This window comes from Podarcis vaucheri (assembly GCF_965113315.1).
Source record: "Podarcis vaucheri genome assembly, chromosome: 13".
Taxonomy (NCBI): domain Eukaryota; kingdom Metazoa; phylum Chordata; class Lepidosauria; order Squamata; family Lacertidae; genus Podarcis; species Podarcis vaucheri.
Window position 1 is genome coordinate 6167832 of NC_138751.1, and position 11753 is coordinate 6179584.

At 44.7% G+C, this 11753-nt stretch overlaps 1 protein-coding gene across 4 annotated transcripts; it reads left to right on the plus strand.

The window, feature by feature from the left end:
* Nucleotides 1-123: 123 nt before the first annotated feature.
* Nucleotides 124-11595, plus strand: LOC309518026 (roundabout homolog 1-like). Of its 4 annotated transcripts, XM_082197800.1 has the most exons (7): nucleotides 124-223; nucleotides 327-365; nucleotides 4934-5224; nucleotides 6636-6956; nucleotides 8587-8694; nucleotides 8964-9045; nucleotides 10740-11594. In XM_082197800.1, exons 1-7 carry the CDS (start codon nucleotides 199-201, stop codon nucleotides 10915-10917), a joined length of 1044 nt encoding a protein of 347 aa, XP_082053926.1. In that variant the 5' UTR covers nucleotides 124-198; the 3' UTR covers nucleotides 10918-11594. The 4 variants fall into 4 exon arrangements, with proteins under 4 accessions (XP_082053926.1, XP_082053927.1, XP_082053925.1 ...); XM_082197801.1 differs by lacking the exon at nucleotides 327-365 and having other exon boundaries at nucleotides 160-223; XM_082197799.1 differs by lacking the exon at nucleotides 124-223 and having other exon boundaries at nucleotides 240-365; nucleotides 10740-11595.
* The last annotated feature ends 158 nt before the right edge of the window (nucleotides 11596-11753 follow it).

An 11753-nucleotide genomic window follows, 5' to 3' on the forward strand; every position in this document is an offset into this window, starting at 1 on the left:
GCTGTCTCCAAGGCCCCCGAGCTGACTTGTGCGCAGGGGCCGGTAGCGCCGTGTGGGTGTGTACCTGCCCATACATTTCCTGGCTTGGTCTTTTGGGTTGGAAAATAATAGAATTGGGTATGTCTAGTTTGCAAGCTCTTTTTGGGCAGAAGACAGCGATGAGCTGAGGAACCAGCTTTCAAGAAACACTGAGCAAGCATGGCATCTGTGACATTGGTGACAGGTTTGAGACCTCCCTTCTCTCTCTCAGATGGAAAACTCCCCACCCGTCGATATCTCCCCTCCCCAGTTCCTCATGTCTTTTCTCTTCTCTTCTTTCCTGCCAGTCTCTCTCCTGACCCACCTCTGGGGATCGGCCTATGCAGGTAAAGTTGACTTCTGGTTCCTGCTATGACAATTTCAGCCCGTCTTGGATAGGTGGTGCAGCTAGGAATCACGCTTTAAACGATTGGAGACAACTCTTGCTCATTTAGCAGCTCTGAAACAGGTAGAAATCAACAGGTGGAGCTTTCCAGAGCATGTTGATTAGCCTATCTTCCCCTTTTGGATTTCTGCCTGTTCATCAGTTGCTAAAAGCAGAGAAAAGAACTTTGCAGAAATAAGGTGGGACTCTTGATAGCGGCAGCAAATTCAAGGCTGCAAGCCACTGCCTTCAGTGGGTCTTCTCCATGTGTGACTAAGATTGGAGACAACCCATTAACTCAAATTAACACAGAGCAAACTAAAAGAAGTTGTTGTTGTTGTTTAGTTGTTTAGTCATGTCCGACTCTTCGTGACCCCCCTGGACCAGAGCACGCCAGGCACTTCTGTCTTCCACTGCCTCCCGCAGTTTGGTCAAACTCATGCTGGTAGCTTCGAGAACACTGTCCCACCATCTCGTCCTCTGTCATCCCCTTCTCCTTGGGCCCTCCATCTTTCCCAACATCAGGGTCTTTTCCAGGGAGTCTTCTCTTCTTATGAGGTGGCCAAAGTATTGGATCCTCAGCTTCCAGTCCTTCCAGTGAGCACTCCGGGCTGATTTCCTTCAGAACGGAGAGGTTTGATCTTCTTGCACTCCATGGGACTCTCAAGAGTCTCCTCCAGCACCATAATTCAAAAGAAAGAAGTTACTGGCATATAATTTATGGTTATCATTATACCATAAACTATTATACCATAAATCAGAACCAGCTTTCTTTATTCTGTATGAAAAAGGTGTCAGAAGGTGGAGTTTCATATTTGCATTTCCCCATTGCTTTTCTGCAAATATAATAGAGATTACAAGTTCTTTGAGACAGCTGAATTGAGATTTAAAAACTTGTACACGCTATCTTAATTTGATAAGGTACTCGCCTTGTGTGTAAAGAAAAGGAAAAATAAAATAACGAAACAGATCCTGTACTTAGCAATGTCAACTTGGAGAATGGTGGAATGAGTTTAAATAGGATGGAATGAATCATGGGGTAGATGGGGGATGTTATCTCTGATTTTTTCCCATTCCAATGGCTGATTAAAAAGCTCATTTCTATTGCTGTATAATTAAGGCAAGTAATGCACTAATTGCACCCACTCCTACTCTTAAATCCTTGTGCAAGAAGTCTATAAATAGAAGGGGAAGAATAATCCAGAAATTGAATGTGAAATAACTAAATCCAAAACTGCTTGCAAAATGACAATTTTCAACTTGCTACACCAAAAAGAACATTTAAACCCAGAATCTGGGAGGCGGAAATGAGGGTGTGGGTGGGAATGAAGTAAAACTGAAAAATGGGTTGGGGAGGTGAATGGAAAAGTATTTTTCACACAAAGAGGCCTTTATTTGAAAGGCTGGTAGTGGAATTTTGTTTTGATGCATAAACTCGATAAAACTGGCCCATTACAGAAATTATATATGGTGGTGGATAAACTCAACTGCCCAAGGTTGGGTTAGTCTTTTTTAACGATTAGATTAAATAATTAGCATAAACATCTAATTTCATTTCCAAATGTCTCCTAAAGTTGTATGAGAGACGGGCAATCTGCCATTTTCAGTTGTTGTTGTTTTCATTTTACCAGTCTCAAATCCCCCATGTTTTCACATCCGGCTTCTGATGTTTTTAAGTCCTCGTGAAAATTCATCAGCTTTAAAGTGCGAATTTCTCGTGATATACCCATTCTTATACAATTTTGCCTAACATACACATTTCTGCAGATGAATCTTCTCCGATATAATGCATTTTTGTATGCTGTTTTCATAATATATATACCGGGTGTCATCAGCATACTGGTGACACCGAACCCTCAAACTCTGGACAACCTATTCCAGCAGTTTAATGTAAATGTTAAATAGCATGGAGGACATGAAGGAAGGAACAGAGCAGCTGTAAAACAGGGCCTCCAGTCCCACCCCAGCAAGGCAGCCCAGGAGGGTACCATGGTTGATGGTATCAAAAGCCCCCAAGAAGTCCAGCAGAACCAACAGGGACACATCCCCCCTGTCTAGTTCTCTCCAGGCATTGTTCAAAGATAGTGTTATAAGAAAAAAAAAACCTGCTCCTTTTCCCTTATGGGGTATCCAAGAGCCCGTATAGAGTCCTTACGTGGGTTCCCTATTGGTAGGAGAAAATTACAGAGGCCAACCAGAGTATATTGAGAAACAAAGCGGCTAGTAAGACTGATCTTTATTAAAACTGTTGCAATAGTGTCCCCACTCACCACATGCAGAAGGGACCCAGAACAATGGTATGCAAGCCCTTATATAGACTTTTGAAACTGCCCACCCTGTAGCCACAGACCACTCCCAAAATACCATGCATACATCACAGAAGGAGACTGTCTACAGCAGAAATCCTGTTTGCCAGGATATCTGTTACTGGTCACTGATTGCATTACCTGGGCAGCCTGGCCATTCTTTCGTGATGTTTAATACTTTAATTCCTGAATCCAGGTCACAGGCTCACCCTATGAGCCTTTTAAGACAGGATTTGTAAGTGAAAAGAGAATTGGAAGGCTTTCCCCATTTGCCTCCCTTACAGCAGAGGAACATCTGAGGTCATTGGGAGAGTCAAAATGGCTTCAGGATTGCTCCCCCATATTATTTCAGACACGTGGGTTATATGTGTTTGCCTTGTACATTTGTGAACGTTTGTTTTATATCTGAGACCTTCGAATTCTTATAACAATAGAAAGAACAGAAGCACGGCAATAGGTTGAGGCTACGTTTTGAGTGATTGCAGAAACCACACACACCACAATAGTGTTGGTCTGGTTTGAAGAGTGTGGCTGGTGTGGCTCCTTGAGCGATGGAGTCTCTTAATAGTTCAGCTGGTAAAGTTGGTTTCCTTGTGTTCCCTTTTCTATTCGACTGTAAGCCTCAACCCAGGGACTGACTTATGGGAACATTTTGACTCATGGGTGCAGTGACACCTTTAGGTAGGGATGGAGAAGGCCCCTGCCTGAAATCTTAGAGAGTCACACCCAGTTCATGTAGACAACACTGATCAAGGTGGACCAATGGCCTAACGAGGGAGAAGCTCCATTTCACTTGGATTTTAACGAGAGGTTCCCTAATTCAGACCATCCTGGTCCTTGCCTGTTCTGCCCTCCCAGTTGGCAGGTGTGTGTGCTTTGTGCTGCAACAGTTTGTTTGACCTTTGGAATACCTGGCTGCAAGTAAGAGTGTTTGTGCTGTTCACAGTATGGGGTACCGTTTGATCGCTGGCTGAGTGATTGCAGATTGGGCAGGCTGTGGCCTTGATACAAAAGTGCCTAACGTTAGCAGAAATTGCTTGCCAAAATTGGTATTTTAGTCCAAACGGCATACAAAAATGGGTTTTCTGGGGAGAAAATTGCACGAAGATGCTGATGAATTTTCTATATATTTATATAATTTTATTACGTTTTCTGTTTTACGATTTAAAATATTCATTTTACATCCTTAAGATATCAACGACTTCCCTTCTTCTCTTACCATGGTTCATTTTACATATCACAAATCCCTGCATATTTTACAAAAACTATGCCATTCAGTCTTCCATTATTGCATCCATCAAAACTTATTTACACTGTTGAATTTATCTTAATGCTGCTAATGTTTTAAGGTGTACACAGTTATTTCCCATATATTAAATAAACATTTTTCAGTCTTCTTTAAGCGTATGCTCTTCTTGTTCTCTTATTCTATATGTTAAGTCTGCAAGTTGTGCATACAGTGGTTCTCAAACTTAATGCCTTCCAAAAATCTGTTCCAAAACCAAAGTGTTCCAAAACCAAGGTGCGCTTTGCCATAGAAAGTATTGCAAAATGGATTAATCCATTCCAGCCTTTATAAACAACCCCTAAGACAGCAATTTAACATGAATTTCACTATCTAACAAGACCACCGATCCGTAAAATGAAAGCAATAAACAATGTACTGCAGTCACACAATCAATCAATCAATCAATCAATCAGTAGCTGAACTGGGTTCCACACAGTCTCAAAAACAAAACAAAAAGAGCCACAAAAACAAAGAAGGCAAAAGAAATAGCAGAAACAGACAGACCTCAGCGTAACACTCAAAACAGAGCACATTTGGCTTCCGAGAAAAGTTTGCAAACCGGAACACTTACTTCCGGGTTTGCAGTGTTTGGGTTCCAAGTTGTTTGAGTACCAAGGCGTTTGAGAACCAAGGTACCACTGTATTCTGTCAACCTAAGTTGCCATTTTTCTTTGGTTGGGGCCTCACTCGTTTTCCATTTTGAGGCTTACAAAACACGGGCCGCAGTAGTGGCATACATAAATGCTGATGGATTTTCATGACGTTTCTTAAAAACCGCACTGTGGATTCCTGTACAAATTTAGAGAACTGGAATAATGAGAAAGAAAGTAAAATCGAATCTGACAAATCCGTCTATCCATAGGCCTGACAGTTTCCTATGTGTATTTCCTGATCCATTCCTCCAACGTTCTCTGTGTTCCTTCCCTTTGTTCTCAGGCTACCCTCCTCCTCCCAGATTCTCTGTGTCCCCCAAACAAGACATCTACAGAACTGGTGAACTGATAAACTTCACATGCTCCGCTCCTGACCACCGTAACATATCCGGAGTCACCTTTTTCAGTCACCAATGGATACTGTATTTCCAGAAGCCTCCGCCCTCTGGGGGGGCATTCACACATGCCCTGCACCTGTCTCCCCAAGACAGCGGCGAGTATTCCTGTACCTACAATGTTATACAATCGAGAGAGCAATCGCAGGCAAGCAACTCCATCCATATTGCAGTGATGGGTGAGGCCTCCTTTTTCGGGGTACGTCTCTTGGAAGGGGCAAGAGGGAGCCCAGGCAGACTTTGGGCGAGAAAATGTGCTTAGCAGAATCCAAATACACGCTGAGAAGCAGGCTTTTCCATTCAATCTTTTCATATGAGTAACCTTTTCACACCCCTCTTTTCTTCCGTGTTTTGTTTCTGCAACACCATCAGTATATGTAATAATAATAATAATAATAATAATAATAATAATAATAATAAACTTTTATTTATATCCCGCCCTTCCTAGCCGAAGTCAGGCTCAGGGCGGCTAACATCAAATATATAATATTGGTATGTCCAAATTAAAACATGTCCCTGCCCCCATGGGTGTGAGAGAAATAACAAAGGGAGAGGAAGGGAAGTTAAAAAATTACTCATGAGTAGGAATTCAGGGAGATGTTTTAGATCAGTGGATCTCAACCTGTGGGGCCCCAGATGTTGTTGGACTACAACTCCCATCATCCCTGACCACTGGTCATGCTGGCTGGGAATGATGGGAGTTGTAGTCCAACTATATCTGGGGATCCACAGGTTGAGAAACACTCTTTTAGAGGGATGTAAGGACACAACAGTTCATGACCTGTGAAAGAGGTCCCTTCTCATTTCCTACTACCGAGGTGTGATGTTCTCAGCCTTCCTACTATAAGACCTTTCCGTTGTATCAGCGGAGGGGTGAGGCTTCTCTACATCTTCCTGGAAGCTTTCGTGTCAGTACTTCCATGTTCCCCATCTCCTCCAGTTCAGTCCCCATCATTCCAAGCAATAATGATTCGTACTGGCCCCAAACCCACAAACTCTGTCCCTCAACTTGGGCAAAATACTGGACTGCCCCAGTCCATCTATGTGGACCTTGGCCTCAATCATTTTGATTCAGGAAGACAGGAAGTTCCCTTATACTGAATCATGTGGGAATGTTGTGGGTAGCAGGAAAGGAATTTTTTGATTAAATATTATCCTTCCTAACTCATGCTGGTTAGTTTATTCATATAGCAGAGTGCATCCCCCTCTTTACAGAGCAGGAAGCGACTTGCAGATTCGTTAGAATCTCTTAAGTTCTATTATTCCTGGTAAGACCCCTTGGATTCCCTCCTAAAAGAATAAAAACACAACAGTCTTCTTTTTAAAGCAACGAGAAGTTTACTCACATTCAGTTCACAATTGGGTCCCTGAAGGCAGGGTTTAGCTTAAGAGTTACAGATGAGGGTTTGAGTTCGTCCCATATGGGAACTCATCCCACATGGTGCTGGCTGAGGGAAATTCCCAGCCCTACCTGGAAATGCGAGGGATTGAATCTAGGACAAGCAGATAGATGATCTGCCACTGAGCCACACCTTTTCCTCATCTTGTGGTCCCTCCTAACCCCCTCTCCTTTGTGGCTGGCTCCTCCAGATCCTCTTCCTCCTCCAGTACTGAAAACGGACCCTCCGTCCAGAGTGGTGAACAAAGGAGACCCCTTGCTCCTCACTTGCTTGGCCAAAGGAGGCGGCGTGGAGAAAAGATTCCATTTCTTCAGGGATGGTGTTGAGATGATCTCCGACAGCGGTGGGTCCCTGCGGTTCTCCAGAGAACATGGGGGTGCCTCCGCAGGTGTGTCGGTCAACATCCTGAAGGCTAAGCTCAACCACACCGGGGAATTTGCCTGCAGGTATGAGGAAAAAACGAGCAGGGGGTGGATCGTCTCTCCGTGGAGTCAGAAGGTGTACCTCACAGGTGAGTGGTTTCCAACTGGTGGCAATAGTTGGGGGTTAGGGTCTGCTTTAGCTTTGGGACCCTCCCCCTTTGATATTTGAGTTCAAAGCCCCCCATAGGATTTGTGGGGTGTAATCCATGAAAGGCAGTCAAGTACAACATTCATTGAAATGCTAGAGAAGACATGCGAGGGGATGTTTGCTCCAGCCAGTCGAAACTTCCTGTTCCTCCTGGCTGGAGCATCCTTCCTTTCACATGTGATAGAAGGTGGGTGTGACCTAACCTGTCCAGGTAACAAAAGGACGAGTCACGCGGCAACCTTTTCCTTTTTTGACTTCCTTCCTCTTTTGACCAGCTTGTAGCTAAGACTGCTCTGCTAGGGATTATTCCTCCTTATGGGGTAGATTCCACATGTACATATTTGTAACTAAGTCTGCCTTCAGGAATCCAACTGTGAACTGATGTAAGTAAACTTCTTGTATTGACTTTGGATAAGATTGTGGCATCTTTATTCTTTTAAGAGGGATTCAAGGGAACTTACCAGGAGCGTACAATTCAATCCAAAGACAGAACGAATTGTATAATAGCGAGAGGCTCGCACGAGCCTGCGACCAGCTATCTGCTGTGCATGTAAAAAGGGGGAATGTAACTCTGCTAAGTAAAGGAACTTGCTAGCATAAGTTAGGAAGGATATTAATAAACAATATATCCTCTCCTGCCACCCTGAACATTCCCACAGCTGATGGGGTCCAAAGGAAAGGAAAGCAAGACGTTTGGCACCAGCTTGGCTGCAGGAGTTGCCAGAAGGAGTACAAGGCCCCGTCCAACCGCCTTAGGGACTTTTTAGGGTTTCCTCTTGAGCCTTTTCTTCTCCCCAAGATATCCCGCAAGGCAGCGGAGGTTGGGGGTCAGAGTCCCCTTCCCAAGCCCCACCTGCCCCTCATTTCTCTCTACAGCATGTGCAGTGGTTCCCATCTGTGGAATGCTCTCCCCAGGTAAGTTCGCCTGGTGCCTTCATTATACACCTTTTGGCACCAGGCAAAAACGTTCCTTTTTAACCAGACCTTTGGTTGATCTGTTTGACATCCCATACCCTTTAAGATGTACAGTGGCGTAGCGTGGGAGTGCAGGGGGGGCCGGCCACACCGGGCGCAACATCTGGGGTTAGGGGGCGCAAATTACTTGCCTTGCCCCGGGTGCTGACAACCCACGCTACGCCACTGAAGATGTAGCTCTTTTCTGGGGGGGGGTGTTTATTCTGATTATGTATGTTGTGATCTTTTCTGTGAACCACCCTGAGACCTCTGGGTATAGGGTGGCATATAATTTCAATACTACTACTACTACTACTACTACTACTAATAATAATAATAATAATAATAATAATAATAATATGCAGAAACCGCCTTCTTGACTGTCGGACCCACTATTTCGAGCCTGTCTTCACATGCACTTTAATTTGCAAAACAAATCCTATTTTATATTAAAATAGGCATTATAAACAGATGGTGATATTAGCTTGTATGATCACTGTGTTTTTAACTTCAGTGAATTACTGTTATTGTGTCTTCAACAGCAATGGCTACAATGGAGTCCCCCCCCCCCAATTATTTCATACCAACAGCTGAATCCCCTTCTTCCCTTTCTGCAGTTTGGGCACCAAATTCCTCTTCTCCACCCCTGCTGTATGCATGTTTGGCAATTCCACTGGCGATCCTGATGGTCCCTCTTGCTTTTTACTGCACGAGAAGGAATAAAGGTAGGTGATGCTGAGAACTGTGGCCCTCTCCTGTCACTTCCTATTAGGGAATGGTGCTCTTCTCTGCGTCACGAGAGTGGTGGTCATGGAAGCAGTGTTGGTTAAAAGCAAGCATTTATTTTGTCTTCCTTCATATTGGATGTGGTTAGGGTGTGGGAGGGAGCCTTGCCTGTGTCTGTCCTGTGGAACTCCCAGCCACAAGAGGTTTATTTTCAGGACCAGCCCTGTCTCACCATCTTTCTTCTCTCTCTCCATTTCCACTTTGGAAGCGTTGAAATCCGAACAGGAAAACAGGGAAGAAGCAAATTCCGAGTACCTTGAAATGTTCAGCGCCACTAGGAAGCCTCAGAGGTAATGGCAACTAATGCTGGTATAACACTGATGTGATGTGTGTCTTCATAATTTCTTGTTTATTTAAAGCATTTCTTCCAAAAAGTGTTCCTAGACTGGCCAACCAAAATAACAATGGTCGTGGCACACAAGAAGGGAGGAGCGAAAGAGCCAGCTCAGGCAGCAGTTCAGTTCTTAAAGTTTTGAACATAGTTGGAGGCGAAGAGCACCCACAAACTATGCAAGGAGTTTCCAGGGGGGAGGAAAACTTGAACCCAGAGCCTGGCAACCTGGAAATGCAGGAGAGACTTATCAGTCAAGAGAGGGACAATGTCTTGTTGGCTGGGAGATAAAAGGGTGAAAGGCGGCTGGAGGAACAGACAGCGGGGGGGGGTGTGTGTCCCAGGCTGAAAAAGGAGCAAAGAGACCCCACAGGAAGAATCATAGAATTGTAGAATTGGAAGGGACCCAGTGGATCATCTAGTCCAACCCCCCCTGCAATGCAGGGAAATACAGCTGCCCCTTATGGGGATCAAACCTGAAACTTTGGCATAATCAGCGCCACGCTCTAGCCAACTGAGCTATCCAGGAAGAAGGACTGATAGGACAAGTTTGAGGGTGGCAGATAAGGAGGGGAAAATACATTTTAAAAAATTAAAAAATTGTCCAGTAGCACCTTAGAGACCAACTAAGTTTGTTCTTGGTATGAGCTTTCGTGTGCATGCACACTTCTTCAGATACACTGAAACAGAAGTCACCAGACCTTTATATATAGTGAGAGGGTGGGGAGGGATATTACTTAGAAGGGTGGTGGAAATTGGTGATTGGCTGATAGGTGTGGTAAACCGACTGTTTACCACTATCAGCCAATCACTCATTCCCACCACCCTTCTGAGTAATACCCCTCCCTGTCTCACTACATATAAGGGTCTGGTGACTTCTGTTTCAGTGTATCTGAAGAAGTGTGCATGCTCACGAAAGCTCATACCAAGAACAAACTTAGTTGGTCTCCAAGGTGCTACTGGACAATTTTTTAATTTATATATATATATTTCTACTGCGTCAGACCAACACCACTACCTACCTGATTCAGGAGGGGGAAATGACTGGCATATTTTAGAGAAGGAAAGATGTCTGTAAGGGATGGGGTGGCTGGGACAGGGACAGAGCCAGTGGACAGGGAAAGGTGGGGGCAGAAGGGGCGAAGGGAGCAGAGCAGGATTCCAGGTTGCCGGAGGCTGGGCTAGATGACCCTAGTTTAGCGAGGTTATTTCCCCCTCCATTCATGACTGGGATTGGGAGATTCTTCCTGTCTTTCATACTGAAACCATCACTTCCTCCATGAAACCTTTGACAATACAATAACTGCCCCCCCAATTTCTATTTAAGGAAATAGAAACTGAGCTATGGGATTGGCTGCTACAGGATGTGGTTTAGATGCCTTTTGAAAAGAGGTACATTCGTGAAGAATATTCTGCCAAAACATTTTAGTCATGACAGCTAAGTAGATCTTCATTGTGCAGAAGCAGTCTACCTCTGAATTGCTGTGCACTGGAGATAAGCAAAAGAGGAGGGTGGCCTGTTTGTGAGTTGCCCAGGAGTGTCCAGCTGGCTGCTGTCAAAACTGAATGAAGCGAACCCTCAATTTGCTCCCAACAGGCTTGGGGGGATCATCATTCTTTGAACATGTCCCTCAATTTCCTTCTCCTTTTCAGGACTCAGACGCCTTTTACTGCCTTGCCACCCCCTGCTCTGCCGCAGCCCCCAATATCGCAATCATGGATGGAGAGTGGAGCCAAACCGGCCGAAGACCAGGAGGAAGGTCTCTACAACAACATTCCCTGTCAGGGCAAGAAGAGAGCAGAACGATGCAGAGATTCTGAAGAAGAATGAGCCATCGGGGAGATTAAAATATTCAGATGGGGATTTACAACCAGGGAGATGGGGTGGAAGGGGTCAGGGAAGAGAGCAGTGTTATGCCTTCCCCTGCCTATTCCAGCATGCGACTGGGCTCACTTTCTGCAGCACTTTCCTCAAGAGCAGGGGTCAGCAAACTTTTTCAGCTGGGGGCCGGCCCACTGTCCCTCAGACCTTGTTTGGGGGCCGGACTATTTTTTGAAGGAAGAAATACGAACAAATTCCTATGCCCCACAAATAACCCAGAAATGCATTTTAAATAAAAGCACACATTCTACTCATGTAAAAACACACAGATTTCCGGACCGTCCGCAGGCCAGATTTATAAGGCAATTGGGCCTTTTCCATTCTCATTTTAATCTTCTGACATATCCAAGTACAGCCCACCCAATCATCCCCTGACCATTGACCATGGTGGCTTGGACAGATACATTTTGGTCCAACAACAACTGGAAGGCTACAGGTTCCCCCAGTCTTGTTCTAGGTAGAGGACAGAGGGCCTTCTTGGTAGTGGCGCCCTCCCTGTGGAATGCCCTCCCTTCAGATGTCAAGGAAATAAACACCTATCTGAATTTTGGAGGACATCTGAAGGCAGCCCTGTTTAGGGAAGTTTTAAAGACGATGTTTTCAGATATGCTGTAAACTGCCCAGATGGGCGGGATATAAATAATAAAATTGTTGTTGTTGTTGTTGTTGTTGTTGTTGTTGTTGTTGTTAGAAAAGGAATTGCAATAGCTAGATGTGCCATTGGAAGCTTATGTCCTCTGGCCTTGCTTGAGGTTAATCCAAGGATACAATCTGAGAGATTGCCT

Bases quoted from the DNA above. Each gene is read 5' to 3' on its own strand.
- LOC309518026 (XM_082197798.1), top strand. From the start codon at position 4,813: ATGAGAAAGAAAGTAAAATCGAATCTGACAAATCCGTCTATCCATAGG. The intron at 5,225-6,635 runs GTGAGGCCTCCT...TGGCTCCTCCAG, and splicing joins CATCCATATTGCAGTGATGG to ATCCTCTTCCTCCTCCAGTA. The intron at 6,957-8,586 runs GTGAGTGGTTTC...CCCTTTCTGCAG, and splicing joins TCAGAAGGTGTACCTCACAG to TTTGGGCACCAAATTCCTCT.